At 47.8% G+C, this 27,954-nt stretch overlaps 2 protein-coding genes across 8 annotated transcripts in view; both read right to left on the reverse strand.

The window, feature by feature from the left end:
• CYTH1 (cytohesin 1) overlaps positions 1-21,549 on the reverse strand; it is a gene marked incomplete at its 3' end in the record, with an annotated part of 57,182 nt that extends 35,633 nt beyond the window's left edge. The window contains exon 1 of one of the 3 annotated variants that reach the window (XM_083430296.1): positions 21,375-21,549. In XM_083430296.1, coding sequence (XP_083286422.1) covers positions 21,375-21,402 — 28 coding nt within the window. In that variant the 5' untranslated portion in view covers positions 21,403-21,549. Of the gene's footprint in view, positions 1-2,496; positions 2,521-6,786; positions 7,114-21,374 lie in introns of those variants that run through there. The other 2 variants (XM_083430295.1, XM_083430297.1) reach the window with 2 other exon arrangements.
• Positions 21,550-25,671: 4,122 nt separating this feature from the next.
• The window catches only part of USP36 (ubiquitin specific peptidase 36), a 31,685-nt gene continuing 29,402 nt past the window's right edge, over positions 25,672-27,954 (reverse strand). For all 5 annotated transcript variants that reach the window (XM_083430258.1, XM_083430255.1, XM_083430254.1 and 2 more), the window contains exon 20: positions 25,672-27,468. The gene's annotated coding sequence lies outside the window, so the exon portion shown is untranslated. The remainder of the gene's footprint in view (positions 27,469-27,954) is intronic.

A 27,954-nucleotide genomic window follows, 5' to 3' on the forward strand; every position in this document is an offset into this window, starting at 1 on the left:
GCATTACAGTACAGACGATTGCAAGGGTAAGAACATTACTGGGAATGAACATGTGACATGACAGAATCTAGCACAGCACATTACAATTGCTACAACAGGTAGAAAAATCTTGAAGTGGTCTACCCAAGACCCTCAACCAATTTCAAGTGGTCCATGGAAATCAGGAAACACTGCCTTGCAGAATGGCTAGTAACTTGCTATTCAAACCCAAGTTAAAGTAAAGGGCAGCTAATTCCATCCAGTTTAAGCCTCACTGGCATTCATAGGTCTGTTGGACACATTTACACACATTTTTGTGAACACCGTATGCGTAAAATTCACACTGTTGTGTAAAATGCACACTTTTTCAATGCTTTTCAGTTCACTCACACACACCACCCCCATGACGCTTGTATTTGCATGCACACTTTTTCAGGACCGAAAATGCACTGTAAGATGTGGGGAAGTGTGTACCAGAACAGCACAGATAAGAGCTGGCCATGTGCTGCCCTCTGCTGATAATAAAAAGGCATTGGCCCAAGCGGGGGTCACAATTGTCTTTTAACCCATCAAGCCAGTAGAGGACTGCAGAGAGAACTCCTTCCTGAAAACAAACTCATGAACCATTACAAATAATCTCTCTGCTACCACCTCTACCCCAGACTGCAAAAAGCAATTACACACATTTATGGTCCAGTAACTATATGACTGCAGCTTACTCCTTGCACTCTAGGGCTTCTGCAAGCTGTGTCTGAGCACATATGTGAATCACTGTAAAATCACCCTGCAATTTTTGCTGGGCAAGTCCCAGATTTTACATTTTAAAAGAAAGCATCATACCCAGACAGCTGCCCAAAGGCAGACAGGAGGGCACCTAGACTAAGAGAATAGGTGGGAAAGCCCTGGCTCAATAGAGTGCCAATTAGGAAGTCAAGCAAATGCATAGATTCCCAACACACAATAACACATTTTCTCCCTGAGGGCCTTAGAAAGGAGGGACATGGTGATGCTCCAAGTCTTCTCCATCATTGCTGATTTATTCACACATCTTCACATTCCCAATCTGCCCAAAAACTTCATCCAGTTCACTCCACACGATAAGGCTGGCTGGAACGAAGCTTTGTAAGACACACACCTCCCCAAACGCAGTTGCAAACCAGAAGTGGTCAAACTGTAACTGAGGAAATCATACACAGCTGTAGAGCCATTCAAAAAGTTGCTCCCAGGCAGTTCAAGAATAAAATCGGAAGTTAATGAATAAACCTTTTGGTTCCCTGGGAAGAGGGATTGACTGTTAAACCTCTACTCTGAGGACTATAGCTCTGTAAAGGGAATAGGGCCCTCTTAACAACTCTCAGCACCCTCAACTAACTACAGTTGCCAGGATTCTTGGGGGAAGCCACGACTGTATAAAGTGGTATGATCCCGCTTTAAATGTACAGTGCAGTTGGGGACCTAATCTTATGCCTAGAGGAAGGGTAGGGGTATTTCAGTCCACGGTGGAGGGGGACAAATGCGGCTTTTTGGGCCTCTTTATCCATCCCTCATCAGGTTTCTCCCCAGACCACACACGTCACTGGCCACACTCTGCAGCAGTGGTTCCCTATTTATATCCCACACAGGATACGGGGGGTCTTGGTGGCCCACTTACTGACTTTCCTGCCTGCTGCAGCAATTGTATTTCTACTGCTTCTTTTATTTCTTACACACTGTATTTTACTGCATTTCATAGAATTCATATTGCAATGCAATAAAATACAATATTATAATAAAAGGAGCAATAAAAAAGCTGTTAAAAATCAATAGGAGTATTTAACGCGATGGACTTGCCAATTGCCATCTTCAACAACAAATCCACAGAAATGCTGCAGACCATTTGGATGAAGCTCACAGGCCACCAGTGATTCAAAGGTCACAGTTTGGGACCCCTGCTCTACATCAGCCTGAAGTGATTTGGCCTGACTGGAAGCTGTCCTCCACTGTGGTAATACTAGCATGGCCAGAGATACCTGTGCATAAAAACCTCCGGCTTTAGCGCGGAGTCCCATACAAAGGGAAAATTCGCATCCACAGCCCTACCCAGCTTTGCCTCTGGAGATGCCCACATCCACCTCTGTTCCTGCCTACTACCAGCATGCAGCCTACCCCTGAGGGAATGTGGCATTTGAGCTGAAAGACCTCGTCTAGCTAGGGAGAGAGGGTACAATGGCTTTTGTAAAGTTGTTTCTAGATTAAGAAACTTTGGAGTGCTCCTCTAGTTTAAATAGCGTCTAACAAGATCCAGCTGTCAACAAACTTTTGCCCGTCTCCTCCAAGTTGCCAGGCACAAACGGGTTCAAGGCACCACAAGAAGTTCCTGCTCTCAGCTGCTTTTGCGACCACATCCTGTTTTCCTAATGACAGTTGCCTCTCATTGCTGCATCAGATACCATAAGACTTCAGTGCTGCCAGGAAAGGGACTCCATTTCTAAGTCTGCCAGGCCCATTACTTTTGCAGAAGTGCAACCAATTCCTCACTTTTAAGAGGCAGACACACACAGGGCCCATCACCCCACTCCTCTTCACTCACAGCTGAGGCATAACAACAGCCCCAGCCATGCTTTGCCTGGAGCCACCTGGCTGTGCAGAGTACAGGCCTCGTTTCCATGGACACCATCTGGCTTCCGTTTCCCCCTCCCAGCTCCTGCCAAGGCAGAATCCCCTTCTGTTTGACTGTTGGGGATGGAGCTAGCAGCCATATGGGAAACGGCTCTCCCCAAGTCTGAAGAGGTGGGGAGAACAACACAACCAGCCCCTTGGGTTCCCCCTCACATACTTCATGACAAACTGCAGCTGTGCCCTGTTTGTAAGCCACTGGGCGATGGCAGAATTCCTCTCCCAGTTTGGCAAGAGCTTGCAGGCTGCCAGCCATTGCTCTGCAATATCTATCCTACTGCCAGGCTGCATGGTAGAAATTCACACAGCTGTTGATACTTTGGTCCTACAAAAGAATGCCTAAGAAGAATGGATCTATCTTTTTGTGGGAGTGGAGGTGTGTGCCTTTTCGCACAGGATACTTCATAAGGCAGAAGAAGAAAAAGGGAACTAGACTCCAAGCTTTCTGCCCTCCACAATTTAGCTGTCTTCCTCACCTGTAGAGTTCTGCATGGCTTTACAAGCTCACCCACCATGCTTTAGTCACTAATCTAGTATGCGATTTCACTTTCCACATTTTGTATTTTAGGAAATTCACTGTGAAGCAACAGGAATCAAAACCCTGTTCTGCACACCCACATATGGTATCTTCTAGACCAAGCGATTTCACCTTGGTTTGTTTTGCTAAAAATAAGCCTCAAAATCTTTAACCTAAACCCCAAGTTCTGAGGCCAGAATAAACATGATGCCCGTCCAGACAATGCTGGACTGCAACTCCCATCATTCCTGACCAGTGCCATGTTGCCTGGGTCTGGTGGAAGTTGCAGGTGGACAACATCTGGAGCAGTACTAGACAGAAGCTAAACTGGGATCTACTGGTAGGTCTAAGTGACATGCAGTAGACTACCAAGGATTTTTGACTCTGTGTTTTTGAACTTCCCACCCCCAAAAAGTTAGGCTGCTAATGAATTAATGTAAAGTATGGTTTCTATACATGTGAACAAGTCAATGAAAAATTATTCTTCGTTTTTTATCCTAAAACTCCAAGGTCAGCTTACAATTGCTGTTTGTTCTGTTTTACAATGCAATTAAAATAACAAACTTTGCCAATGAAAACAACTTGCATTCCTGTTTGGAGATAGCTGCAATTGTAGCAGGGGGTTGGTAGGAAAAGGTTTTCTATGTTGCTAGGCTTGCCTTTGACCACTACACAGGCAAGCAGTCCTCATCAAGAAGTGAAACCCATAATGAAATAAAATGCAAATCTGCCACCTAAGCAGTGATATTCTTGCCTTCATGGAATATTCAAACATATATGACAAGGGTCAAATAAATAGGCAATCCACTGACCAGTGTACCAACCCTATGTCAGACTGAGCAAGGGAAACAGCGAAACTAGATTTGTTGACCCAAGAAATAACAAGGACTGGGGTGATGGGAAAGGTCTGAAACAGCCATATTCCCTGGCTAGGTTTTATAAAGAATCCATCCATATATTTACACTGCCTTTCATAAATACTAGGGGGCAGAAACTTGTTCTCTTTTTAAAAAGGGAAAATCAGGTTCTGAAAATTGTTGGAAAGATACCAGATACAGTGGTACCTCGGGTTACATACGCTTCAGGTTACAGACTCTGCTAACCCAGAAATAGTACCTCGGGTTAAGAACTTTGCTTCAGGATGAGAACAGAAATTGTGCTCCGGCGGTGCAGAAGCAGTGGGAGGCCCCATTAGCTAAAGTGGTGCTTCAGGTTAAGAACAGTTTCAGGTTAAGAACAGACCTCCAGAACGAATTAAGTACTTAACCTGAGGTACCAATGTACTTTATTAGTTGCCCTTTACAGCTGCAGATCCCTAGACTGAACTCACAAGAACTACTCTACAGCAAAACTTTCAATACCAGAATGCAAGGAATAACAGAACCTGGGGCTGAGCCAATGAACCGGAGAACTCAATGTTACAGGCTTCAGTGCTAAGGCTGCTATATTCTCTCTGTACCTGAACCAACAGTCTCATACTGTGAAGTGGCTTTAATCCTGGATCATTCTATCTGGCCTGCCAGCCTCCCCGCCAACCTAAAACCACAAACCCTCAGCAGACAAATCAGTACCCTCCACCCATCCTGTTGTCACACAGCAAGGAAGAAGAGACAGAAAACAAGCCCGTCTCATCAAGTGCCCATACATAGTAAGCTTGCTAATCTTTCTTTAGTAGAGGCTCTGTGCAACAGGCAGGCATTCATTCCACAGGTGAAATTTTGCCCATTGTCAGTTTTCCATACTGGTGAAAACTGTAGTTGGTTTAACAGTTGCATGACTGTTGCATTCAGTAGGCAGGTCTAGAAACACACCCCTCCCTCAAACCCCCTCCCAGGGTTACCCGATTTTGCTGCTGGCTCTGTTCAGTTTGTTTTGCTATTTTACTGTACGGAATAGATTTTACTGTAAGCTGCCTTAGTCAGGTTCTTCCTCCAGTAAGGCAGCTCATAGGGTGTGTGTTTTTTAATGTGAAAATGGGGTTGAGAATGGAATTGGCCTAAGGCCTCAGCAGCCGCCTTTGTGTAACACAGTCCTTTCCATTCATCATACTCCACAAGGCAGACACCAAACTGGCTGTCCAGAGTTTGTGACCCATTACAGGTGATGCTGGGGACCAGGGTTCAAATCCAAACTCAGCTATGAAGTTTGCTGGATGACCTTGGGTCAGTTACAGTCTGTCCTACCTCACAGGGTTATTGTAAGGATAAAATAGAGAGGGGGAAATGAACCACGTAAACCATCTTAAGGAAGGGCGGGATATAAATGCAACTTCAACAACTATGACAACTATAGCATATGCTCTTCCTCTAGGGAGGTCAAAAAGAGGTCACAGCCACAACCCCATTGCTAGGCATCAGCAAAACAATGATCTGCTCTCACGCACTTTAGAAAACTCACTTCAGATAATAAAAAAGAAATCTTCACAAGAATATGTGGAAAACACACACACCTCAACATGTATAAAGTTAGCACAAGTGACTCTTTCAGAAAATATACAAACAACGGGACAACATCTCCATGAGTAGGGCATGGGACTCTTAAATTCAGGGTTGTGGCCCATGTTGGGCAAAATATTTATTTTATTTTACTTATTTATTAAATCTGTATACCACCCTTCATCTGTAGATCTCAGGATGGTTTACAACATAAAAATACAAGATAAAAACACAAAATACATAATAAATAGAAGAAGACGACAACAACTAAAACCCTCCTCCCTCCACCTCTTCCCACAAACACATTTAAAAGGGTATCATCAGCCAAAGGCCTGGTTAAAGAAGAACATTTTTGCCTGGCGTCTACAGGTACATAATGAAGGCACCAGGCAAACCTCCCTAGGGAGAGCATTCCACAAATGGGGAGCCACTACAGAAAAGGCCCGTTCTCATGTTGAGACCCCCCGGACCACTTGTAGGGCCTCAGAGGATGATCTCAGGGTTTGGGTAGGTTCACATAGAGAGAGCCAGTCCTTGAGGTATCACATTTCAGGGGGCTGGACTAGATGGTCCTCATTGTCCCTTCCAATTCCACAATCCTATGATTCTACGACTAGCAGAGCAGGTTGCCTGTGAAATGGACTGGAGTTTGTTTCCTCACATACTCAGATTCAAATACAGATTGCCACGGGGATCAAAACACAGAACTGGGTTCAGCCTTATTGTAACCAAATACAAGGCTGTGAACCAATTGCCACCTCTTCCTTCCACCCGTACAACAGAGGTTAGACTGGTTCCTGAGCCAAGGAATCAGCAGGATGGATTCTTCCAAGCTCCTCATTCCAAAGCAATTCAGTCACCTGTGTGTTTTTTTGAGCTCCAGCGGATAAGGTTACACTTTGGCTGAACGACGGTGCACCAAATCTCAGCAAGAGGAAAGCAACATCATAGCTAAAGGCACTGAAGCTGTGGCCCCTGCCCCTTTCACCAGCAGCCTTCACTTAGAGGGACACCAGTGCAATATGCCTGTTTTGGCTTCGCTTGCAAGGGACAGGGCATAGGAGAGGATGACTAATCCTGGCCCCACCACAGACAATATACATACTGCACACACCCCAACTTCTGGCACCTCATTTCTCCCAGCATCAGCACAAGACACTCCTGGACATAGAGAGGAGAGGCAAAATAGAAAGCACCTACCTGGCTTGGTGGCTGCCAAGGTGGAGGGGAAGAGGAAGGCTTGGAAACTGGAGGCACAGAGCTCACTGACAGTGCCCATGATGATGCCCTTGAGGCAACGCCCTCTCAAGACTGGGCAGGGGGTGCTGCCCTTGGGCAGGTGAGAAAGGCCTAGCAGGTCAGAACCAAGCGCAAGGTGGGGTGCAGAGGCCGGAACATCTGGGTGCCCACTTTCTCAGCACCAAATGGCTTCCCAAGCAGCAGCCTCCACTTCCCCCCTCTTCCAGACAGTGCAAGGGGGCGGGGAGGGAAGAGACACAGCAGGAGAGGGATCCCCAGTCCGGCTGGAGCAGAAGGAGCAGCAGAGACTCCCACGCACCGAGTCCAGCCAATCTCAGCTGCCTGCCAGGAAACTGGAAGCTGGTTCCCGCTGCGCTGGACAGCTGACGAGAGACGCACAAAGCCACTTAGAGGGCAATTCAGTTTGGGAACTTTTTCCAAGGTGCCCCCCCCCTGGCTCCTCCCTGGCCACTCCTCCCAGCTGCCCAGGAGAGGTTTGGGCAAGGGGTATTTTTAGGTCGGTTTTATCCGGCTGCATTATTACAGCTCTAAGCATCTTGTGAGCCAGTGGTTGCTATGCAACGGCCAGCACATAAAAGGAAGGTGCACGAAAATGTAACGCATGCAGGTGCCAAAGACGCATGTGTGCATAGATGTGCATGGAAAGTGCAAGGAAGCAGCAGGGTAAGAGTTGCAGAGTAAGGAGTCGGCGCGATTCCCGGCCCGCTAGAAAAAGGAGGATCGGGAGCAGCACCATGTGGATCTTGCTGGTAGGTGCAGTTCAAGACCACTTCTCTAGGTGTAAGACCCTTTTCTCCGAAGCTGGTTCCACCTGAGCAGGAAAGCACTGGCCAGTTGGATCCCAATTACAAAGGTTTCAAAAGCAAAAAAGGCTGAGACTGGTTGCTGCTGTGAGGCCCTGGCAACTGCTGGTGAATTCTCAGCTGTTCTCTTAAAAGGTTTTTAGCCCCCATGAGAACAGAAAGGTCAGCCTCACAAACTTGGACAAGACAGGCAGTGACTAGCTATTTCCCTTCGACAGGGCTACTGGCTGTCTTTTAATTTGCTGGGGATCATGACAAGCCTGGTTTACACACCTGTCCCCAAAGCAGCACATCAGCCCCTTCTACATGCTTTTTAAAAGTCAGTTTCTTTAATGCAGTATGAAGCCAAAAGTTTACAGAACAAGTTATGGCGATGTATTAAAAGTAATGCATAAAATCCAAACCTTGTCTGCTGTCTGCACAAGGGAGTACAAACCATGTTTGATGTGTCACAGAATTGACACAGCATTATGCTTTCCACAAAACTATTTTTGTCTTAAAATAGATTGTGTTTTATCCTGCGTTGGTGGTTATGGTGAGACACAAAAAGCTGCAGAGAGGTCCATCCTTTTTGTGCTTCTGCAAATAAACTCAGTTTGAACTCTTCTTCCTTGCATCTCTTATTGCACAGTCTCAGAGAAAACTTGTCTGGCGCAAGCCTCAAGTTCAAACACATTCCAGTCCACCTTGAACTTCTAATCCAATCTAATCAGCTGCACAGGGCAAGAGAAGTCTCACTGGCAAAGGTGGTGCTATTGCTGCTTCTCCTAGGATGTGCAAAGCAGTATCAGATTAGCACTCTTGTCGAGAACTGGGAGCCCTACTTGGAACCTGCGGAGCAGGCAAGAGACATGACTCTGTTTCTGGAAGACACAGGGAAACCTGAGATGGCCAGAGTTTAAGAGGAAAGATTGGCAGGAGTGTGGCGAACCTGACTAATGGGGAATCCATAAAAGGCCAGTTAGGTGATAAGTGTGCAATTTCTTCTGTGAGAACTCATGGAGAATGAAACAGACAGTCCAGCAAACAGGAATCATTACATCCTCGTGTTTTTTCTTCTGATTCCACAACTGGCTCCCTTATGTCTCAAGAGGCTCGTAAAGAGCTTCTTCAATGGGGCCAGAATCCCTGCAGCACCAAGCTGAACAGCAGCTGAAACAAGGCACAACGGGAACTGGCAAGCTTATCTCCACAAGCACAGGTGCACATCCCAGCTGCGGAGGACGTGGCAGCAAGAAAGTGCACAGGTGCTAGCGCTGTCTGCCAAACGCTTCAAGAAGAAGCTTACATTAGACAGCTAACAGCATGGGTCCCCTGTCTTAAAAAGGAGAACACAGAAAAGCTTCCATATTCATCTGATACGTTTCCACTAAAACTCAACCTCACTGTTCTTTTTCTGGATCTCCTAATCACCTGGAATTGCTCATACAAAAATCATCTTCTTCGGCGATCACTCGTAGCTGAGTAAGATGGTCTTCCATGAACACAGTCTTAACAATGAGTCCATAAGTGACTGTGGAGGCCCATTCTGGATCCACACATCTTTCCACAGTGAGGACATGGGTTTCCGGGAGGGGGGCAACAAATGGAAACAATGATTTCCTCTCCCTCCACAGGTGTTAATTTAATCAACAACACTAAGATTATCAATTACGGCTGCTGCAAATTTAATATCTAACTGAATTATCACAGACTGCATTATATTACCATTTAATTTCAAATTTACGTTTCCTGTCTTTAAACTCATAAGTGAATATACTCAACAACCAAGGATCACACTCCAAGCATCTGATGAAGCCCATAAAAACATATCTGAACAAAGTTTGTTTGCCTGTAAGGTGCATCAAAAAGGGGGAGAAGGCCCTCCTCCAATTAGTCTTTAAGGCGCCAGAAGACTCTTGGGTTTTTTATGTATTACATCTATCCCTCTGGAAGTTCTCCCCAGTACTTCTGGAAACACACGACTCTAGCTTTCTCATCTATCGAAAGTTCAACATAATGTTCCTTCTGGCAGCTAAATGCTAGACTGCTGGAAAGTGAAAGTTTACGGAAATCCCATTTCATAATAGTTTGATAAGCTTTAGGATCTATTAGCACAGGAACAAAACAAAACAAGTAATTCCCTTAGCATGTGGCTCCAGTTCTATTGCTTCTTACCCACAGTAAAGCAAAGCAAAATAATTGGCCCACAAACTAATAGGGTTCAGGACCCTGACAACCAGCACCCAAAGTAAAATATGTGTGATTTTTATTTTTTTACACACACAGAGGCAACTCCCCGTTTGTGAAAAAATGAGCCGTCGTTTCTGAGAAAAAAAAATCTCTCCATGATAGCAAGCAGCAGAGAGAGAAGAGGGAGGTGCCCAGGAGAGGTATAAGCCAGATCAATCAACAGAAGAGGCAGAATCAGAGAAGAGAATACCCATGAAAGGTTGGCACTTCCCTTGGCATAAGCGACTCCAGAAAAGCCCATCCCTCATCCAATAGTTTACAAAATGTTGTATGCTTCAAACCATGGGTAGGCAAACTAAGGCCCTTGGGGAGGAAGAATCAGGATACAAACCTATTAAAATGAACGAACACTGCAGGGTGCTATCTGCTGCTGAGATTTGCCAAGGGGTAAATGCCCAGTAGAAGAAGAAGAAGAAGAAGAGTGGATCAACGTTGCAAAAGGCTCTTTAACAAGGCTGAGCTACCAGTTCTCACACTGTATTCAGTGCCTGAGACTCAGAAGGGGAACTAAAGGAGCCCCATAATGACTTCTGCCCCAAATGAGTAGGCAGAGAGAAGAAGAACTCTTTTCAGACAAGCTCTACATACAAAAAGAAGAGCAGGCCACTCTAGTTAATGAAACCCTCATACATCAGATATTGATCCATTGCTGCTTCAGTCTCTGAACTGGCGCACAACTAGGCAATGACAAGACTTTGGGGCAAGCGCTGTGCCCCCAGAACTGAATCCAAAGTAAGGTGGAAAGACAATGGGAATTATTATCCAACAGGAGGACAGAAAAGCCATCCTGTTACTGTATGGTCCTGGTAAGTGAAAAGAGAAGCGTGGGGACGGCAAACAGCTAATGTTTCTGGTTTCGGCAGAATGAAGCTAGCAAGCAAAGCTGTTACGCTGGAGCATTTACTGCAAGCCAGCCAAATGAGTAGAGCAATGCCTCCAGGGAAAGAGCCCTCTCTGCCCCAAATAAGGCTCCTGTTCCTTGAACAGCTGCATGCCAAGGTCCGTAAAGTCCATTATAGGGTAGCAGAGACCAGGGGCACCGCTTGGGGAACTGAATTTTGTGCTGTGCCCCAGATCCCCTTTCCTCCGCCTCCTTTTTAAATTAAAAAAAGCAAACTTTGCTTACTGTGCAGCTAAGTGCAGTGCTAGCAACAGCCTTGCCATATTAATTTACCCAGAGGCACACTGTACATTTATGCAAATCTGCATCATGATCTGTTTCCCAGGTTCTTTAAGTGCCAAGCGATGCCCCTGGCAGTGAAAGAAGCAGCTCCGTATGCTGAGCTTCTCTTCGATATGCAGCTGATTAAAGAATCAGGACAGCAGCCTTATTTGGGTCAGGACGCATTGGGGGATATGAACTTTTAGCATCCTGTGCCATACAATGGGTAAACTAGGTGGGAAAGCTTCCAGAAAGGACCAGTGCTAACATATACTCTCCCCTCCTCAGACCCAACTTAGCAAGATGGCGCAGAAGAATGCCATGGTCATCGATGTTGAAAGCCACTAAGAGCTGCAAAAGAACCAACAGGGACGCACTCACAAGCCATTCCCTAATGGAAGCCATCCACTGGCGAAACAGAGGCTGTTCTGTCCCAAACCCAGGTCTGAAGACAAATTGAAATGGATCCAAATAATCAGCATTGCCCAAGGCCATGCTGAGTTGGGAAGCCATCCCATGTTTTAATAGCTTGACTAAAAAAATCAATGAGACCATGTGATGTAGTGGTGTGTTGGACTAGGATATGGAAGACTAGGGTTCAAATCCCCATGAGACCATGACGCTCACTGGGTGATCTTGGGCCAGTTTGTCTTAACCTCACGTGATTGTTGAGAAGATAAAACAGAGAGTAGAACTACGTATGCCACCTTGGGGGAATATAAACATGATAAATAAAGTTTAAAAAATGAAATGAAATGAACTATCAAGGATTGGAGGTTAGTTCAAGATTTGTAGATCTGACATTCATTCATTTAACAGAGATTTGACCGCTGCCTACAAGGATATAGGAACCATGTTGTCATTCAGTTAGGCATCCAGCCCATAAAGCACGCCCTCAGGGACCAGTACATTTGATAAGATGCTGGACCTCACTACTCCCAGGTGTTGTAGAAGGTACCCCATTCAACAAGCAGGACTCTGCACAAGCGCTCCTCCCAAGGCAACAGGAGACATTTGAGGAAATGAGAGCACATCTCAAGAACTAGAATTCGCATTTGAAACCTGTTCCATATTTTTGTGTGTGCACATCAGTCCCCCTCCCTACAACCCTCGTCCCTGTCATTTTACAGCTTGAGAACCGAGGCCCAGGCATTTGCTCCAAGAGAGTCCCACAGGTGAAGTGACCCACTCCCTGTGTCCTGGACACAGGCTTCCAAAAGGTGACAGATACACAGCATAGACTGGTTTGAGACCAGGTGAAAAGCCAAAGGATTGCTAGGAATGTGCTTTTTTAGGAAGTGCCAGAAAAGGTCCGCATACCCACCTAATATTTTATTTGTATACAGTCCTATACCCACAGGTCTCAGGGCTTCACAACATAGAATCACAATATAAAAACATGAAATACATAATAAAAACTAAAAACAAGAACAACCCAATAATTCTACAACCCTCAACAGCATGCCTATACTGTATAGTTCAAGGGCCCACTGGGAGGCTTGTGGGGCATCATTCTCGACATTTAAAATGAGAAAACTACACTGGGGTTAATCTCAGCAAACACACATTCCCAAAGCCACTTTCGGAGAGATAACCTGAATGTGGAGGTGGGGATAAGGGGCTTGCAAGAGAGAGAAAAGGCGGTGGGAGGGACGGGTGTGCAACCCCTCCCTGGCCTGCTGATACTGCAAACGCTCTTTTTCCACCTTGTTCATGCACACTCCGCTCCCTAAGCTCAGTTCCAGTTTCAGAGGTGGGGTGGGGGCATAATTAAAAACGGGAGAAGCACCCACTGGGAAGCTCAATCCCTGCTGCTTGGAGCGTAAAAGCTGTCCTTAGTTCATGCAAGGGGTAGATCAAGGTGTTCCAACATGCAGCCCTTGAAAATATTCAGTGCTTCTTAGTGTGGCTCGAGTAGCCGGCTTTGTCATTGCTGCTGTGAGGGACACGCAGAAACAGCAAAGGCACTTCTTGTGTCTCCCTCAGCCTCTGCAAGGCCATACAGGCCAGCCACCCCCCTCCTCCCCTCTAACTTTGCCCAGGATATAAGCAACAACAACAAAATTATAGCAATAACAATACATTAATGTGAGAGAGGTTATTTCCCCTGCAGTGGTATTAAGACAGCTGAATACATCCATGTATATTTTTTAAGGCGGCAGCCCTGTGCAGTCTGCATTTACCTGGGAGTATGTCTCAATGAAATTAACAGCATTTACTTGTGAATAGGCACGCATTAGGCTTGCACTGCATTTTGACCTGAGCAGGGCTTTATCCCAGGTCAGCTTGCATGGAGTCGAAACCCTGTCCTACTGATCACAGCCTAGCAACCTGCCCTGATTCAATGCATACTTACTTGGGAGCTGGTCTCATTATGTTTAGGAGTGCTCACCCTTAAAATATATTAATTGTGTATATTAAATCGCATTGGCCATATTACAAATGCTTTAATTAACAATATGGAAATTTAATTCAGTGTGCGGCCCCCAGGTTCTGTGTTGAAGTACTCCTGCGTTCCACTTGGTCTAAGAGGTTGGACTGCCCTGGGTTAGGTCACTGGTGGACTTCTCCATCTCTAGAGAGCAGCAGCCATGCATTTCCCCTGTGGCCTACAAGTACCGTATTTTTGCTCTATAAGACGCACAAGACGCACCTAGTTTTTGGAGGAGGAAAACAAGAGAAAAAAATATTTTGAATCTCAGAAGCCAGAACAGCAAGAGGGATCGCTGCACAGTGAAAACAGCAATCCCTCTTGCTGTTCTGGCTTCTGTGATAGTTGCGCAGCCTGCATTCGCTCCATAAGATGCACACACATTTCCCCTTACTTTTTAGGAGGGAAAAAGTGAGTCTTATAGAGCAAAAAATACGGTACCTTGGTTCCTCAGCCAAAGACCTTCCAACCTCACTCCTTTCCCCATCAGCCAGTCATGTATGCCCTCCCAGCTCTTGCAGCAGCCCATCCCCCATTCCTCCTCAGCTCTTTTTACAGAAATCCTTTAATCCTGGTGGCCGGTAATCCTTCATGCAGTACGATTAGTGCCACAGCCAATCTGCTCCAGGCTGGGACAGGAAGCTCAGGCACCCAGACCCACCTGCCTGGGGGAAATATACACACACAGAGAAGCTAGGCAGTGAAAAGCTAGAATGCATAGACATTGCAAACATGGGATTTCTTTTTTCTGACCTGTCTGGACCTTTGCACAAGTCAAGTCTACCCAGGTCTCAAAGCTAGGGGGAAGACGGGGGGGGGGGGGAATAGAGGCAAATGTGCCCTGATCACACATAACAGCAGAGATTTTAGCAAATGCATAAGTCTTGTTTTGCAATGAGAATGCATTTCACATCAACTTCCATTTTATTTTCCAATTTGCTTCATTTACTAAAATCTGGATTCCTGGAGGAAAACATCATTGGCAGGCTGGGGTGATGGAAGAAGGGAGAAAGGAAAGGTTTCTGGGGTACAGTTCAATGTGTGTGGTGGGGAGAAGGGGAGAGCAGGGGCAGGGACACTCTAGGACCCCTGAAGAAGGAAAAGGCAGAACTGTAAAAATCCATATCTCTAGGAAGACTCTCCTCTCAGCCTCCCCACCCAATGAACATTGTGGGTATTCAGCCTTTGGAATTCACTTTTTCTCCACAAAAACGAGAACTGGAAACAAGTTCTTTAAAACAATGAAGACAGATTCCCGTCCTTTTGTTTTGATGCTGTTTTAGTGAAGAAGCTTCCTAGCCTTGCGTAAACATTTGCATCTTTCCCAATACCTCAGCAGTACAACTCAGTGGGTGGATAGGAAGAACAGGAGCTTCCGAAAAGAGTGAGGAATACGCAAGGCTAGCAACACTGTCCTGAAATCACAGAAATAAGCCAAAACATGGGAGGAAATAGGAGACTCCTGGGAAGGGATGGGAAGCCTGAAGCCACCCCAAACGAGCCCGTTATTTGGAACCTGCGTATTTCCCTTTGTCTATGTCTGGCCAAGCATCTGCTTGTCGAACGCAGCACAATGCCGTTTCGATCATTCAGGGCCTCTGCCGTGATGCAAACCAAGAGAGAAGCTGCACCCTCAGCAACATTCCACCAGCACCCCTGCCCCCCCCCACAGCATGAGAGCAAAGGACAGACACATCTGTTTCACTTCTAGAGCAAGTTCCGCAGTGAATGCGCTGACCAAGCAAACTAACTTTGTTCCACAGCAGCTTGTATCCACAACACCATCACTTCACTGAGCAATCACTTTTCATACAGATCTGGGTATCCACAACGTTGCTAAAGAGAGAGAAACGATTGCTCCACCACAGCAGGCCTCTTGCGCAGACAGAGGGTGCAAATGCACCACATGATCAGCCTGGGTGTTGTTGTTTTTTAATTATTATCTTAACACAAATCACTGGCAACCGCAAGTTTTGTATTTATTCATTTAAAAGCAAAAAATCAAGTTCCTATCCTTTCTGAGCATCAAACGCCTTTGGAAAGCGTTCTGGTAGCTCCAGCAAGAACTTAAAGACAAGAGGTGAATGGAAAGATGCCTCCAGTCATGTGACCAAAAGATCTGTGGGTACTTAACCCAGCTCCGTATCCACTCTCCTAAGAAACCTGTTTCCCTGTTAACACGATGCATGCCCCTCCTGCCAGCCAAAAGCATTTAAATTCTGCAACAGCCACCTGTCCCCCTCCCACAGCCAATCAGAATACAAGAATGCAAGTGAATTAGATGCAAGAGGCAGTCAAACCATGTGATAACTTTTTACCTGTACACCGCAGACAGCACACAGCAGTGGGGTCCCTGAGGCCCAAGTACCCATGTCACCTTGTTTGGTGCTCCTGGTTCTACTTATACCATCCTTGTTTGGGCCAAGCAGAATTCAAGGATTGCCAGCTGCCATATCACAAGCGAGCGCCTCCTCCCCAAAATCCCACGGTGTGTGCTGGGCATCTCTCTCACAAGAGGACCAATTCACCTCTCTGTTCTCGGAGCAGATGCATTCTCAAAGCATTTTGCTTAATAAAAGCCAGAGAATAAACAGGCTGATCTTCAGAGCTGCTTCCGATTAATCATAGGGCATCATGAAAACAATACCGCCCCTGCCCCCCACAGGTTAAAACCACAGGGGATTACTGGAAGTGCTCAGTGTTGGGATTCAGTGGGATAGCAGTGTCCAGTCGGGAGACTTGAGCACCACCTGCTGGCTCTAAAGTATCATTTCAAGCTCCCTCGATATTAACGAGCCTTTAAAAAGGAGGCTCTTTCAAAGGAAACCGGGCTCCAGAATGCAAAGGGAAGTGTGCAGATGTTATCTCCTTGTTGGCAAGGGCAACATACCTATGGCAACAAGGTTATAAGCACTGGGCAACCGCAAGCTGCCTGTCTTCCTACGCAGCTCCAAGGGAAATCCGTACCGACCGTCTGAGAATTTGAGAAACTACTGGTGGAGCCCTGAGCCATTTGTAAAGGCTGCACAGCCACCCCCCATTGCAGTCTTATTGCCCTACAGAGGTACTTCGACATTAAACTACTAGCACACACTGAATGGGACACTTGCATCCCTGAACCTGCATTTTTGGTGGGCAGCTGCTATGTGTCAGGGGACAGCTGTCCCGAAAGGATATAGGGTCCTGCAGCAAATGGATGAAACACGATACCATCTCCTGCCCTGTTTGTGTGTCTAAAGCCTGGAGATTTTATTACCAAGCCAGCAGGCAAGGAAATGCCCACTGAATGCAAACCACAAAAAGCAGGGTGCAAAAGGCTTGCATGCTTACATTCTGGCAAAGCAGGCAGCCTAGAGGGCAAAAGTCTGCACCGATGGAGCAAAACGGCCAAGCGCAGGAAACTAGGTGATAAAAGACGACAGTGAGGTGGAGCTTTAAAGGTTTCGTGTGTGTGTGTGTGTGTGCGTGTGTGCTGTGCACAGCTGGATGAACCCTGCAGCTGCCTAGCCCTTCCCTGGGTTATGAAAAACCTCCATGGGAGAGAAGGACAGCAAGGGCAAAATAAGGTGTGTCGTGGGCAAGCGACACTGAAGGAAGGGCAAACTGGGAGGGAGGGATGAGTTGAGCTTGCGTGACACCCAAGAAGAGGAACAAAGAAGTGGAGCAACCACCCAACTAGGAGGAAAGATGTGCGACAGAGGATGTGGTGTTCACTGCATGAGTACACACACAGCTGCCTCTTTCTTTCTCTGTGTTGTCAAGTTGACATAAGTTAGGAGAGGGCAGAGGAATTTGTTAACTGTTTCAGAGCCTGCTGTCTGCATTGGGCCCATCAGAGTGGCCTCGTGTGCTCCAGCTCCCAGCACAGCCAAACTATTTTCCATTCAGCGTGTCCTGATAGCTCATGGATAGGATCAATGAGAATGTTCAGTGAGAGCCCTGTAGATTCAGAGATGTCCCACGAAAGCTTTCTGGGGGAAAATTCTTGTCATTACGCGAGTTGCATACATTTGCAAAGGGTAGCCTCGCTTCCTTTTTGGCTGGAGCAACCTGGCAACTCCCATGCAAATATGGATAAATTTAGCTGCCCTGTAAACAAGCGGGCCAGCAGAGGAGAGCCAGCTGCTGATTTCAGAAGCGACTGTCCTACAAGTGCACTAAGATGAGACTCAGCAGGCTTGTTTTGAGTTTCCAAAACGGCAGCATGCTCTGCACGGAACCCCCTTCTCTCCACCCAGGCTACACACAAATTTCTCAGATGTAAGCAATCGCCAAAGTCAACAGGGAAGAAAGGCATTTCTCCTCCACAAACCTAGAAAGAGTACCAAGACCAGCTCCTCTCCACTGCTCACCAACTGTCCTCTAGGTGTGAGTCATGCTCAGGTCTCAGAGAATGAATGTTCTGACCTGCACCAGGTTACAAACTAGCCCCCCATGCCCATGAACACATTTCCCTCCACACTGTAAAGGAAAATACATTAGGATTGAATCAAATCGCAGTCTGGCTAGAAGCAGCCCCTCGCCGGTACATGGCAGCAAAAAATTAAAAAATGATGCGTGCATACAATAAGTATTCAACAGTCCTTGTTAACGTTATTGTAGAGAAGCCATAATCACAACCTGAGCCATAATCCCATTTTTACAGCAAACACATGATAACCTGTGAAAACAAGGAGCTCAAATATACCCAGCTGTCAGTGGCAACCACAGCAGAGCTCAGCCTCAGAGCCTCCACCCTTCAGCTCAGCCTGGGGGTTGAGGGGAGGAAGGAGAAAGCATCAGTCCCTGGAATTGCTGCTGTCCCTAAGTCACCTCTGCTGATGAACAGGCAGGAGGACCCCTCCATGTGACTGGGCAGTGCTACCCAGGTTGGAGACGCACAGGGCTGAGAACCATGGTGAGCAGAACTGGGCAGGCTGCCACTTGCCTGAAAGGGAGATTACCCCTGTAAATCTAATCCATCGCTCACAGTACAGGCTAGATGGGAAAGCAGCTGCATGCATACATCGTTTAAGCGCCGCTCCACTTTCCCCAGACACCGTTTTTGGGATCATAGCAAGAAGTGAGCAACACAGCTGGAATATTCATGTACTAGGCAAATCAGGGACAAGCCCGCTGGTGGCAGGGACATGTGTGCCTGCTGCTTGAGAGAACCGCCTGCCTCCTGGGCATCACCTACAGCTTCAGCCTGGGTCTCTGTGATTAATGGAGATGCTGCATCCATGCCGCCCTGCTCAAAAGCCACCCGAGGTTCAAAGCTAATTTGTTTGCCAAATCCACATACAGGACTCAGCAGCACAGGCACATCAAAGGGCATCTGGCCCCAGAGGTCCCAGCGTCAGCACACTGGATAAAGGAAGCCCAGGGTGCCATTTGCATGACAGGGTATGCCACGCAAAAGGAGGAATAAATCAAGCAAGCCTCTACTGCCCCAGCGTGCCACAGCTGCTAAGACACAGATTTGAGCTCACAGCTCTGCTGGGGAAGCCTCTAAGTCAGCCAGTCACCCATAACTGGGTCATACATATTAATTCGTTCTCCTGGTGCAACGACACTGCAGAGAAGTTCCCAGTGTTAAAGGAATTGGAGTGGATTCGGGGGAGATCGCACTGGGAGACTCCCTCCATTGCAGTGTCATACAACGAAAGCTGAATAAGCAAAGGACCAAAGACTCTTTGAAGTGGAGTGTCTCATAGCTTACTTGCGAGCCAAAGTGGCATTTCCAGCACAAGGAGTGACCTCCACAGTTCAGTTTTACATGTAAACACAGGACCGGCCCTACCATTAGGCAGAGTGAGGTGGCTGCCTTAAGTGGCAAATGCTAGGGGCAGAAAGCAGCAAAAAGGACCTCGTGCCGCCTAAGTGACCCTGCCACCTTCAGGTGAGGTGGAGGACACTGCCCCATTGTCACTGTTGATGTAATATTCAGCTTCCGATCCTGTTGGCCCTTCTGTGTGGAATGAGGGGGCCACCACTTTGTCGTTCTTACCTCATGAAGCAAAACGACATGGGACAGCCCTGCTCAATCAGTCAAACAATTCTGACAACACATATCCTACATCAGTATATTGAATGTACATTTCTTTCCTTTTTCCAAGGGCAGAAACATCACCTCAATTTGGAACACGAAAGGCTAGCACCTTGGCAGCCTGCGCACCAGACGAAGTGATTTGGGCTACAAATGACAGCAAATCTTGTCTGCTTATTTTGAGGGCAGCTTCTCTGAAGACAGGTGCTTAGGAAGTTTTAGCTGTGTTATTGCCTGGCTTGTTGCAACATTTCTAAATTTGTTCCAGTTCCTTCTAAATGTGGGTTCTTTCAGGAAACCGGCCTGCCCCACCTCTTACGCAAGACAGGCCTGTGTGTGAACCTCAAATCCTCCAAGCCCAAGTCTGCTGTCCCCAGTTCGGGATATATCAATTCCAGTCAGTGGCCACTGGGGTTATGAAGGGCACCACCATCGCTCACCCCCCCCCCCCGAACAATGACATTTTGTGAGCAGTGCACTCACTCCCACCACTGCTGCAGAATACTTATACCTAGCACTGTAATTTAAGGTTTGGGTAAGATCAGGGCCTGTCCGAGGGCCTCCCACAAGTCACATGAGGCGACATGCCTGGCAGGGCCAGTCATCCAGTCCTTCGCCACTAGGCCATCTCCAGGGCTCCTGCCACCTTTTTAAAAGATGATCTGCACTGGCTGGAAATGACAGTTGGACACACAGATCAGAGACATCAGTCCAGGCCCAAAAAAGCAACCCCACCCCGTGTGTGTGTGTGTGTGTGTGAGCAACTGAGAGAAGAGGCACAAATGTGACAGCTGAACTCTGCCTCAGAAAGAGCCACGTTCTCCCTCTTCCCTGAGAAGGAGAGCGAAGGAGCCAGGCAGAAAGGAGAAGCATCTGCTGCTCATGCAGCTGTTGCTACCCTGAAGTCACCCCCACAACCCTCCTTCCCTTCTCCGAGAGGCAGTTTACGCTTCCCTGCCCAGCCTAGAGGATAAATGCCGGCACGAAGTTCCCCCCACCAAAGGCGCGCAAGCCGACCAACACACACGGCCCAGCTGTCTCTCGTTAACCCTCACCGCAGTGCTCAGCGCAAGGGGAGCCACCCCTGACCCTTCCCTGTAAATACTTCTTTTTGGAGTCCGGCCACATTTACCTCCCTCCCCCTCAAAAGGCGGCCGCACGCCTGTTCCCCCCAAACCCCCCGCCACCGACTCCAAGCTCATTTCTCCGCGCACCCCATTGTAATGAACAGCTGTCCTCGCCCTGCGACCACGGGCTGGAACAGCTGCCCAGAAGCTTCCCTTCTTCTCCCTCACGGGAAGGGCAGCTGCCCTCCTCCATAGGGGGTGATTAAGAAAAAAGGTAGCCCTACCCACCCACCGAGATACCCAAGAGAGCACCCTCTGTGACCCCACCCTGAACCAATGGCACCTCACCCCGCACCGCACCACGGCCTTGCACAATCTCTACTTCCTATGCTCAGGAGCCGATCTCTCCTCGGGATTTACTAGCGCACCCTCAGAGTCCACTCAGGCAGGACCCCCCTCAGGACAACCGGCCACACAGCTCCCAAATCCCGTTCATCCTCTCTTGCTAAGACCAGGAAGGATGCAAAGAGAGTCTCCTTCCCAAATCCGAATGTGTGTGTGTCGGGATGGTGGTGGTGGGGCAGCAACCGCACACTCCCCGCTTTAAGCCAAGGACAGTTCGCTGAACATGCAAGGGCCACTCCCCCCTGCTAACTAGTCGCAAGATTAAGGCTTGAACGAATCCCTCCCTCCTTCCCTGAGCGCCCCCCACCCTTGCCATTAAGACCCGCCCCCCCCCCCTTGGCCCAGCCAAAGATGCTCCTTCCCGTCTCCTTGGATGCATCTAATTCATTCGCCAGCTCACCGTATCCGCTCTCCTCGTCCTCCTCCATGTTACCAGCCAGACTCCTGCACGGCTGCTTTAGCTATGCTGCTGCTGCTGCTGCCGCCGCTACTCAGCAAGTTCCTTCCCACCGCCGAGCACACGTGATGGGAACTGGGGAGGGAGGGGGAGGAGGGGGAGGAGGGCGGTGGCACCTCCCCCTGAAACCCGACGCGAAAGAGGCGAGGCTTCGCTGCCCACGTGACGGGCAACGCGGTCCCGAGCCTCGGAGCAAAAGCAACGGTTGCTGCTCCTGCTGTACCGTCGGATCCGGAGCACGCTGTTTCTGCGGCTTGCAAACCTGTCGCTGCAACTGCACACCTGCACGCGCCCACGCACGCATAGCAAACTGTGTTCTACTCATAAACCCCTACATTAATTGCAACTGGGGCGGAGGAGCGCCTTTTGCTGCCCGCGCCACGCGGTGCCCACCTTGGTGTCCGGAGGACAGCGTTGCTGATAAAGGCTGGAGAGATAGCAAGCTGCCTCCCTGGGCTGCTTTGGGAGGAAGGGCGGGTTATTAATTAATTTAAATTTAAATAGAGTCGGTTTTCTCAGGAGTCAGAGAGCGGGATGTGCCTGGGCGCAGTGGGGTCTCCTGTGAAGCAAAATGGTCCCTTGCGTTCCTTGTCTTGCCTAGAAGAAGAGTTTGGATTTGATATCCCGCTTTATCACTACCCAAAGGAGTCTCAAAGCGGATAACATTCTCCTTTCCCTTCCTCCCCAAAACAAACACTGTGTGAGGTGAGTGGGGCTGAGAGACTTCAGAGAAGTGTGACTGGCCCAAGGTCACCCAGCAGCTGCATGTGGAGGAGCGGAGATGCGAACCCAGTTCCACCACTCTTAACCACTACACCACACTAGTTCAGAGGGAGGAGTCGACGAGGCGAGTGTCACTACGTGGCTTGCTGTTGACAAGAGGACGGGTTGTAATTCAATAGCAGCAGAGTATGAGCTTTCTTACAAAAATAAAAGCGTCCCACCTGTCTGTGAGAAGTGGGAATTCCACTCCAGGGTGCTGTGGCCCAACAGGCAGGATCAGGGCCAGCCAAGGACATTTTGACACCTGAAGTGAACCACAACATGGCTCCCCTTTTCCCACCAGGAAAGGAATGAAGATCTACATCAGGAACAAGGAGTGCCAATAAAGATCTACTTCAGGTTCGCTGCTCCTGTGGATCCTGCCACCTGGGTTGCCTCACCTTGCCCTGTGGGTGGGTCAGCCCTGGGCAGGATTGACCTTAGTTCTCTACCTTGGATTCTCTTTCAGCACTGCACATTTTTTTATAGAGGAAGAGATGTTAGTAGGCCATACATCATCAGGGTGGGGAGAGGAGTTGGGTTCACACTGGCCCAACTGCAACTTGATTTTGCACCCCCAGCATGCATCCACCCCCAATCTGCAGGGCTACTCTGCCTCCATTACATGGGGACAGGAGAGGTTAAAGAGGGGGATTAACAGTGCTTAGGAATAGCATTTTTGTTGTTTAATAAACTGGGAAAGGCTGTTACCAATGAAGGAGGCCAAAGTCAGGAATCCATCTGCATCAGATACTGTGATCAACCCAACCCCTCTTCAGGTGTGTTTGAGAATTCCTGGGGTATGAACAGGTGTCTCCTTAGGGAAGCAACTAAAAACGGAACTAGCTCCAGCAATTAACTATAATTATTATTATTATATAAGCAAGAAGCAGCAATCATTTTAACATACTCCTATTTTCACTGCGCCACCTACGGAGTCCTGTAGTAGATTTAGAACTCTCAGAGCTACTTAGCTGTACAGTATTGTGGCTAGTTATTCTGGATTGGATACTGGGTAAAAAGCCATATATGCATTTCCATACATATTAGGCGTCCCTGCCTGAAAAAAGGAATAGCACTATATGAGTGGTTTCTTGAGCAGCAGCTTCTGCTTTAGCACCTACCATTTAATCAGTGTGACAGGCTGGATAGTTCAGTGCTTATAATGCATGAAGACTCCTTGTGGATAATATTTACAATGATTTCTCAAAAGTGTGAGGAAGCTCCTGCAGGCGATGTACAAGTTGTTGCCAGGACCAGTCAAACAGGCTCTTTCCTAACCCTTTCCTAGATCAGCAAGCAAAATAACATTCTAAATCAGTATAGCATGGGAAGCTCTAGATACACCATCATAGAAACATTGAGGGTTTGTGACAGAAATGATTAGTGCAACCCTCTTGTCGACTGCAAGCTTTTAAGGACCGACGAAAGTTAAGCTTTTTTTACAATTTTACCCCCAAAGTTGTTGAGCTTTTAGGATTGAGGTTCTTGAGCATTTTTTAAGGATTTTATCCCACAACATATACTGCCACAGGGGCTGCATTAAATTGACCGGTGTGCCGGATTAGGCACCTGAAACGGGGCTTTGGACAGGCATGTCCTAGGGCTACTGCTCGAGCCAATAATGCATTTCTGGCGCTCTGCTCTGAACAGCGTTTTTATTGTTCTGGCATGTGTTGAGTTTGCACTATAGTGGAACCTCTAGTCACGTACTGAATCCGTTCCGGAGGTCTGTTCGTGAGTCGATCCGGGTCGCTGGTAGAAGCGCAGTTCTGTGCGTGCACATTCGGCAGCAGTGCTGTTCTGCGTGTGCGCAAATCGTGGCAAACCTGGTATTTACTTCTGAGTTTGCCATGGTCACCATTCAAATTGTTTGCAAGTAGGGTCGGTGGTAAGTAGAGGTTCTACTGTACTGGTTTACCACTGGAACTACAAGAGAAGTGCTCCCATTGCCAAAGTAGGACCTGGCCCTTCTTAAGAGTGATTCAACAATACAGTGGTACCTCGGGTTACATACACTTCAGGTTACATACGCTTCAGGTTACAGACTCCGCTAACCCAGAAATAGTGCTTCAGGTTAAGAACTTTGCTTCAGGATAAGAACAGAAATTGTGCTCCGGTGGCACAGCGGAAGCAGGAGGCCCCATTAGCCAAAGCGGTGCTTCAGGTTAAGAACAGTTTCAGGTTAAGAATGGCCCTCCGGAACGAATTAAGTACTTAACACGAGGTACCACTGTAAATTGCATTTAGGCACTCTTGGCAGGTTCAGCAACATTGGCCAAGAACATCAGAGCATATAGTTCTGCTCTCCTGAGGGCCATTACTGCACCATCAACAGCCACAGACAAAGCTGTAGGGGTCCCTGTGATTTCCCCTTCCCCTATCAGTTAGTGGCCCCCTTTGCCTGCCTCCAAACCCTTCTAAATCTCAATTAAAAATAAACTAGAAATAAAAGCATTGACTAGCTACAGTATCTAGCATCTTTGGGGAATAGCTGTAGCTCAGTGGTGGAGCACAACTTTTGCATGCAGAAGAACTCAAGTTCAACCCCCAGCATCTCTAGGTAGGGTCAAAAACCCCAGAGAGTCACTGCCAGTCAGTGTAAACAATACGAGGCAAGATGGACCAATAGTCTGATACGAGTGGCACAGCAGCTTCCTACACTCGCTCCCTATAAGGGAGCATGGTAACGCTACAACTTCTCAGCATGACGTGTGTGCTTAACAGCAAACCACAGGAAGAATATTCGCTCCACTGAATGTGGCATATATAAAATCTACAGCTGTAAAGCTGTTCAGGTGGAGTTGGGGTGAACCTGGAAGTGACATGGCCTTTCAACCACTGCAGCAAACCTCTCCTCCTCAAGGGTTTGAGAATCTTTGCAATATGCATTGACCCCATGCATGTTGCGAAGCTAAGCAGGGTCCAGTATAGTTTCAAACTGGATGGGGGACAATGTGTTGAGATTCTTGCATTGCTGGAGGGTTCTGACCCTCGGGGTATCTTGAGACTCTACAATTCTATGATTCTATAATGCGGAGGCTGTTCAGGTGGATAGTGGGGATCAGTCTCTAAGGGGCACGAGATTCCCGCCTCCCCAAAAAAATCCACTTGTTTCTACTGGTTAGGTCCAATGCCCTTATTTCAGAGGCTGGGCTCAAGTCTTCCCCCTAGCTTTTGCCTTCAGTTCTGCAATAGGCTAAAGCAAAGGCATGCACATAAGGGTGTTACGATGTTAGGATGTCTTGAAAAGTACCCAACATAACCACCCCTGTGCTGCAACTACACAGATAGATGAGTGTCCACAGAAAGTGAGAGTAGGAAGGCCTGAGACAAGGGGGATAAACCAAGTGGAACATAGTAGTTCTCAGCTAGGGCTTCAGACTAATGGCATGCTTAAGAGGTGAGCGGTCATGGAAGAATTCCTGCTGCAATCAATCACAAGAGAAACCGATCGACGAGACTGAACACACACACATACACAAAACATTCCTTTATTGCACCATGAACCATTGCTACAACTAGGGCTACTGCAGCAAGCCCCAGCATGAGGTGCATAATACCCGCTTGGGGTATCTACATGTTGGCAGGAGATTGTTAAACGGGCACTGCCAGAGGGGAAGAGACTGCTCCCCGCTGAGAGAGTGAACAGGGTCAGTGCCCCCCCTCCCCAAGAAAAAAAAAAAGAATCGTAATAATCATAATAAATCATCAGCTCAAATTAAATGCAATGGCCAAAACCGTTTTGGTAACTGCTTTGATACGGTGGAGAAAATAAAGCTAGTTTTCAACCTTTGCACCCAATCTATGAAGAGAGGAAATGGGTGCCAAAGTTGAACGAGCAATGCTGGGAATGGGTGGGATGCACACGGATTGCCCCTCCAACCAATCATGCACTTGTGGGGAAGTTACAGGTAAAGGCTGCCTACCTGGGAGTAAGCCACCGAGGTTAACAGCTGGACAGCAGCAGATGCAAGGGAATAAAGGAAACCCTAGGCCAGCCCTGCAGGAACAGGAGCCCTTGCACCACTTGGCTTGACAACTACCCACTGAAAAAGGTTTGGCACAGGGACACTTGGGTCTCTCATTTTGGCAGGCAGCAGCCCGCTCTGCCTTGGTGCCAAAGCAAGTGATGTTTTGGGCAACCTCTCTCCAGCGCAAACTCCCAAGTTGGAAATATGCTGCGAGAGACTCAGGTCCTCTTGGAGTCATTAACTTCTGCCACACAAGCTGTGCAATGATGCCTGCCGGAAGTTAATTAGGACAACGCTTAAGAGGAGGCATGGAAAAAAGACCCAAAGCAAGGAAGATTCAAGACTGCAAGTGGGGGTGTGAATGTCTGAACACTCCTTTGTGGAAAAGAACTCCTAGTTAATGTGTGCATGGATTTTTTTAATTATTATTGTTGTGTGGAGCATTCAAACATTTCTTCCCCTGCCTGCAGCTTGAAGCAACACGCTCCAGCAACAGGCAAATCTCAAATGAACCGTGACTTAACTATGGCTGGAGAATGCTACCGAGAAGTTGTCATTGCAAAGCAGCACCTTTCGAGGGCCCTGGCAGTGAATGCATTTGAACACAACTGTACAGGGCAGGGCGACCTGACCACCCGCTTTCCTGGCTGCACAAAACTCAAGTCCCAAGTGTTTTGTACAGCAGGAACGGCATGTGGGAAACGGTCTTGAAAAATATTTCCAGAGTGGAGCATTTCATACTTCTCTGAAATGGGATAAACCAGAGAAGGGGCTGCAGATGGGTTGAGAAATGCCATGTCAGTTGAATCCTGTCCTAATGACTCAGCCAGGGAGTGGGGAAAGGGGCAAATGTACCACAACAACATCCAGCTCTTGAGGAGTTGGGACACAGCTCTCGGCTTTCTCAATCTTCTCTTGGCAGGAAAGGGAACAGAGGGCATCACAGCTCATCATGCTGACACATGGTGGCGGGCGGAGGCAACAGAGGGATTTCATTTCCAAAGGGCTAGTTGCTCTTAGCTCCACTGCTGATCCATGCCTGATGCCCACGGGTACCCAGGGACAGGACCTTCCCCGGGCAAAGGCTCCTCGTGACACTCTTGCAAGTAAGCGGCGATGGGTGCCTGCATTTCCCCAGGCACTGCACAGAAGATCCATCAGAGCCTTCAAGGCAAGAGGAGGACATTCCCCGTGAGTCCCGTTGAGTTGGCAACTTGCGACTGTTGACAGTATTGTGTTGGTCACCGGGAGCTCCAAAGAACCGGAGTTCACCCATAGCACTGCTGCAGCCAAGAACTCATCTGCGGGGTCGAGATGGAGAACAAATCAGTGCCACAGGGAAAGTGTTACTGGATTGCACCCTCTTGACCACTGGGTGGTGTGAGGAGCAGAAGGAAGAGAACGAAGTTGAAAAAAGCAAGCTAAAATAAACAAGGGGGCAACAGACATCCTGCAACCACAGGTTTAAATGAGGGAAAGGAAAAAGAATGGCAACGCTGCTTTGTAGAACTCCTACACCTGCATATTGTAGAAGGTCCTACAAGACTTCCCTCGCCACTGCTCAAATCCCTCGGCAGAAGTTGGGAGTTGTAAAAGACAAGAATCCAACTTCCATATTTAGAATAATGTAATCAGCCTAAGCAAGGACTACACGAGCTTAATATTTGCTGTAGGTATTCAAACAGTCACATTTTAAAAGCAAACAGAACCTGGTGCCTGCAGCTGATGAAAGACCCTTTATGGCACAAACAAAATCAGTGCATTGTTTAACAACTGCGTTTGCAAAA

The sequence above is a fragment of the Podarcis tiliguerta genome (assembly GCF_965153285.1).
Source record: "Podarcis tiliguerta genome assembly, chromosome: 2".
NCBI lineage: Eukaryota > Metazoa > Chordata > Lepidosauria > Squamata > Lacertidae > Podarcis > Podarcis tiliguerta.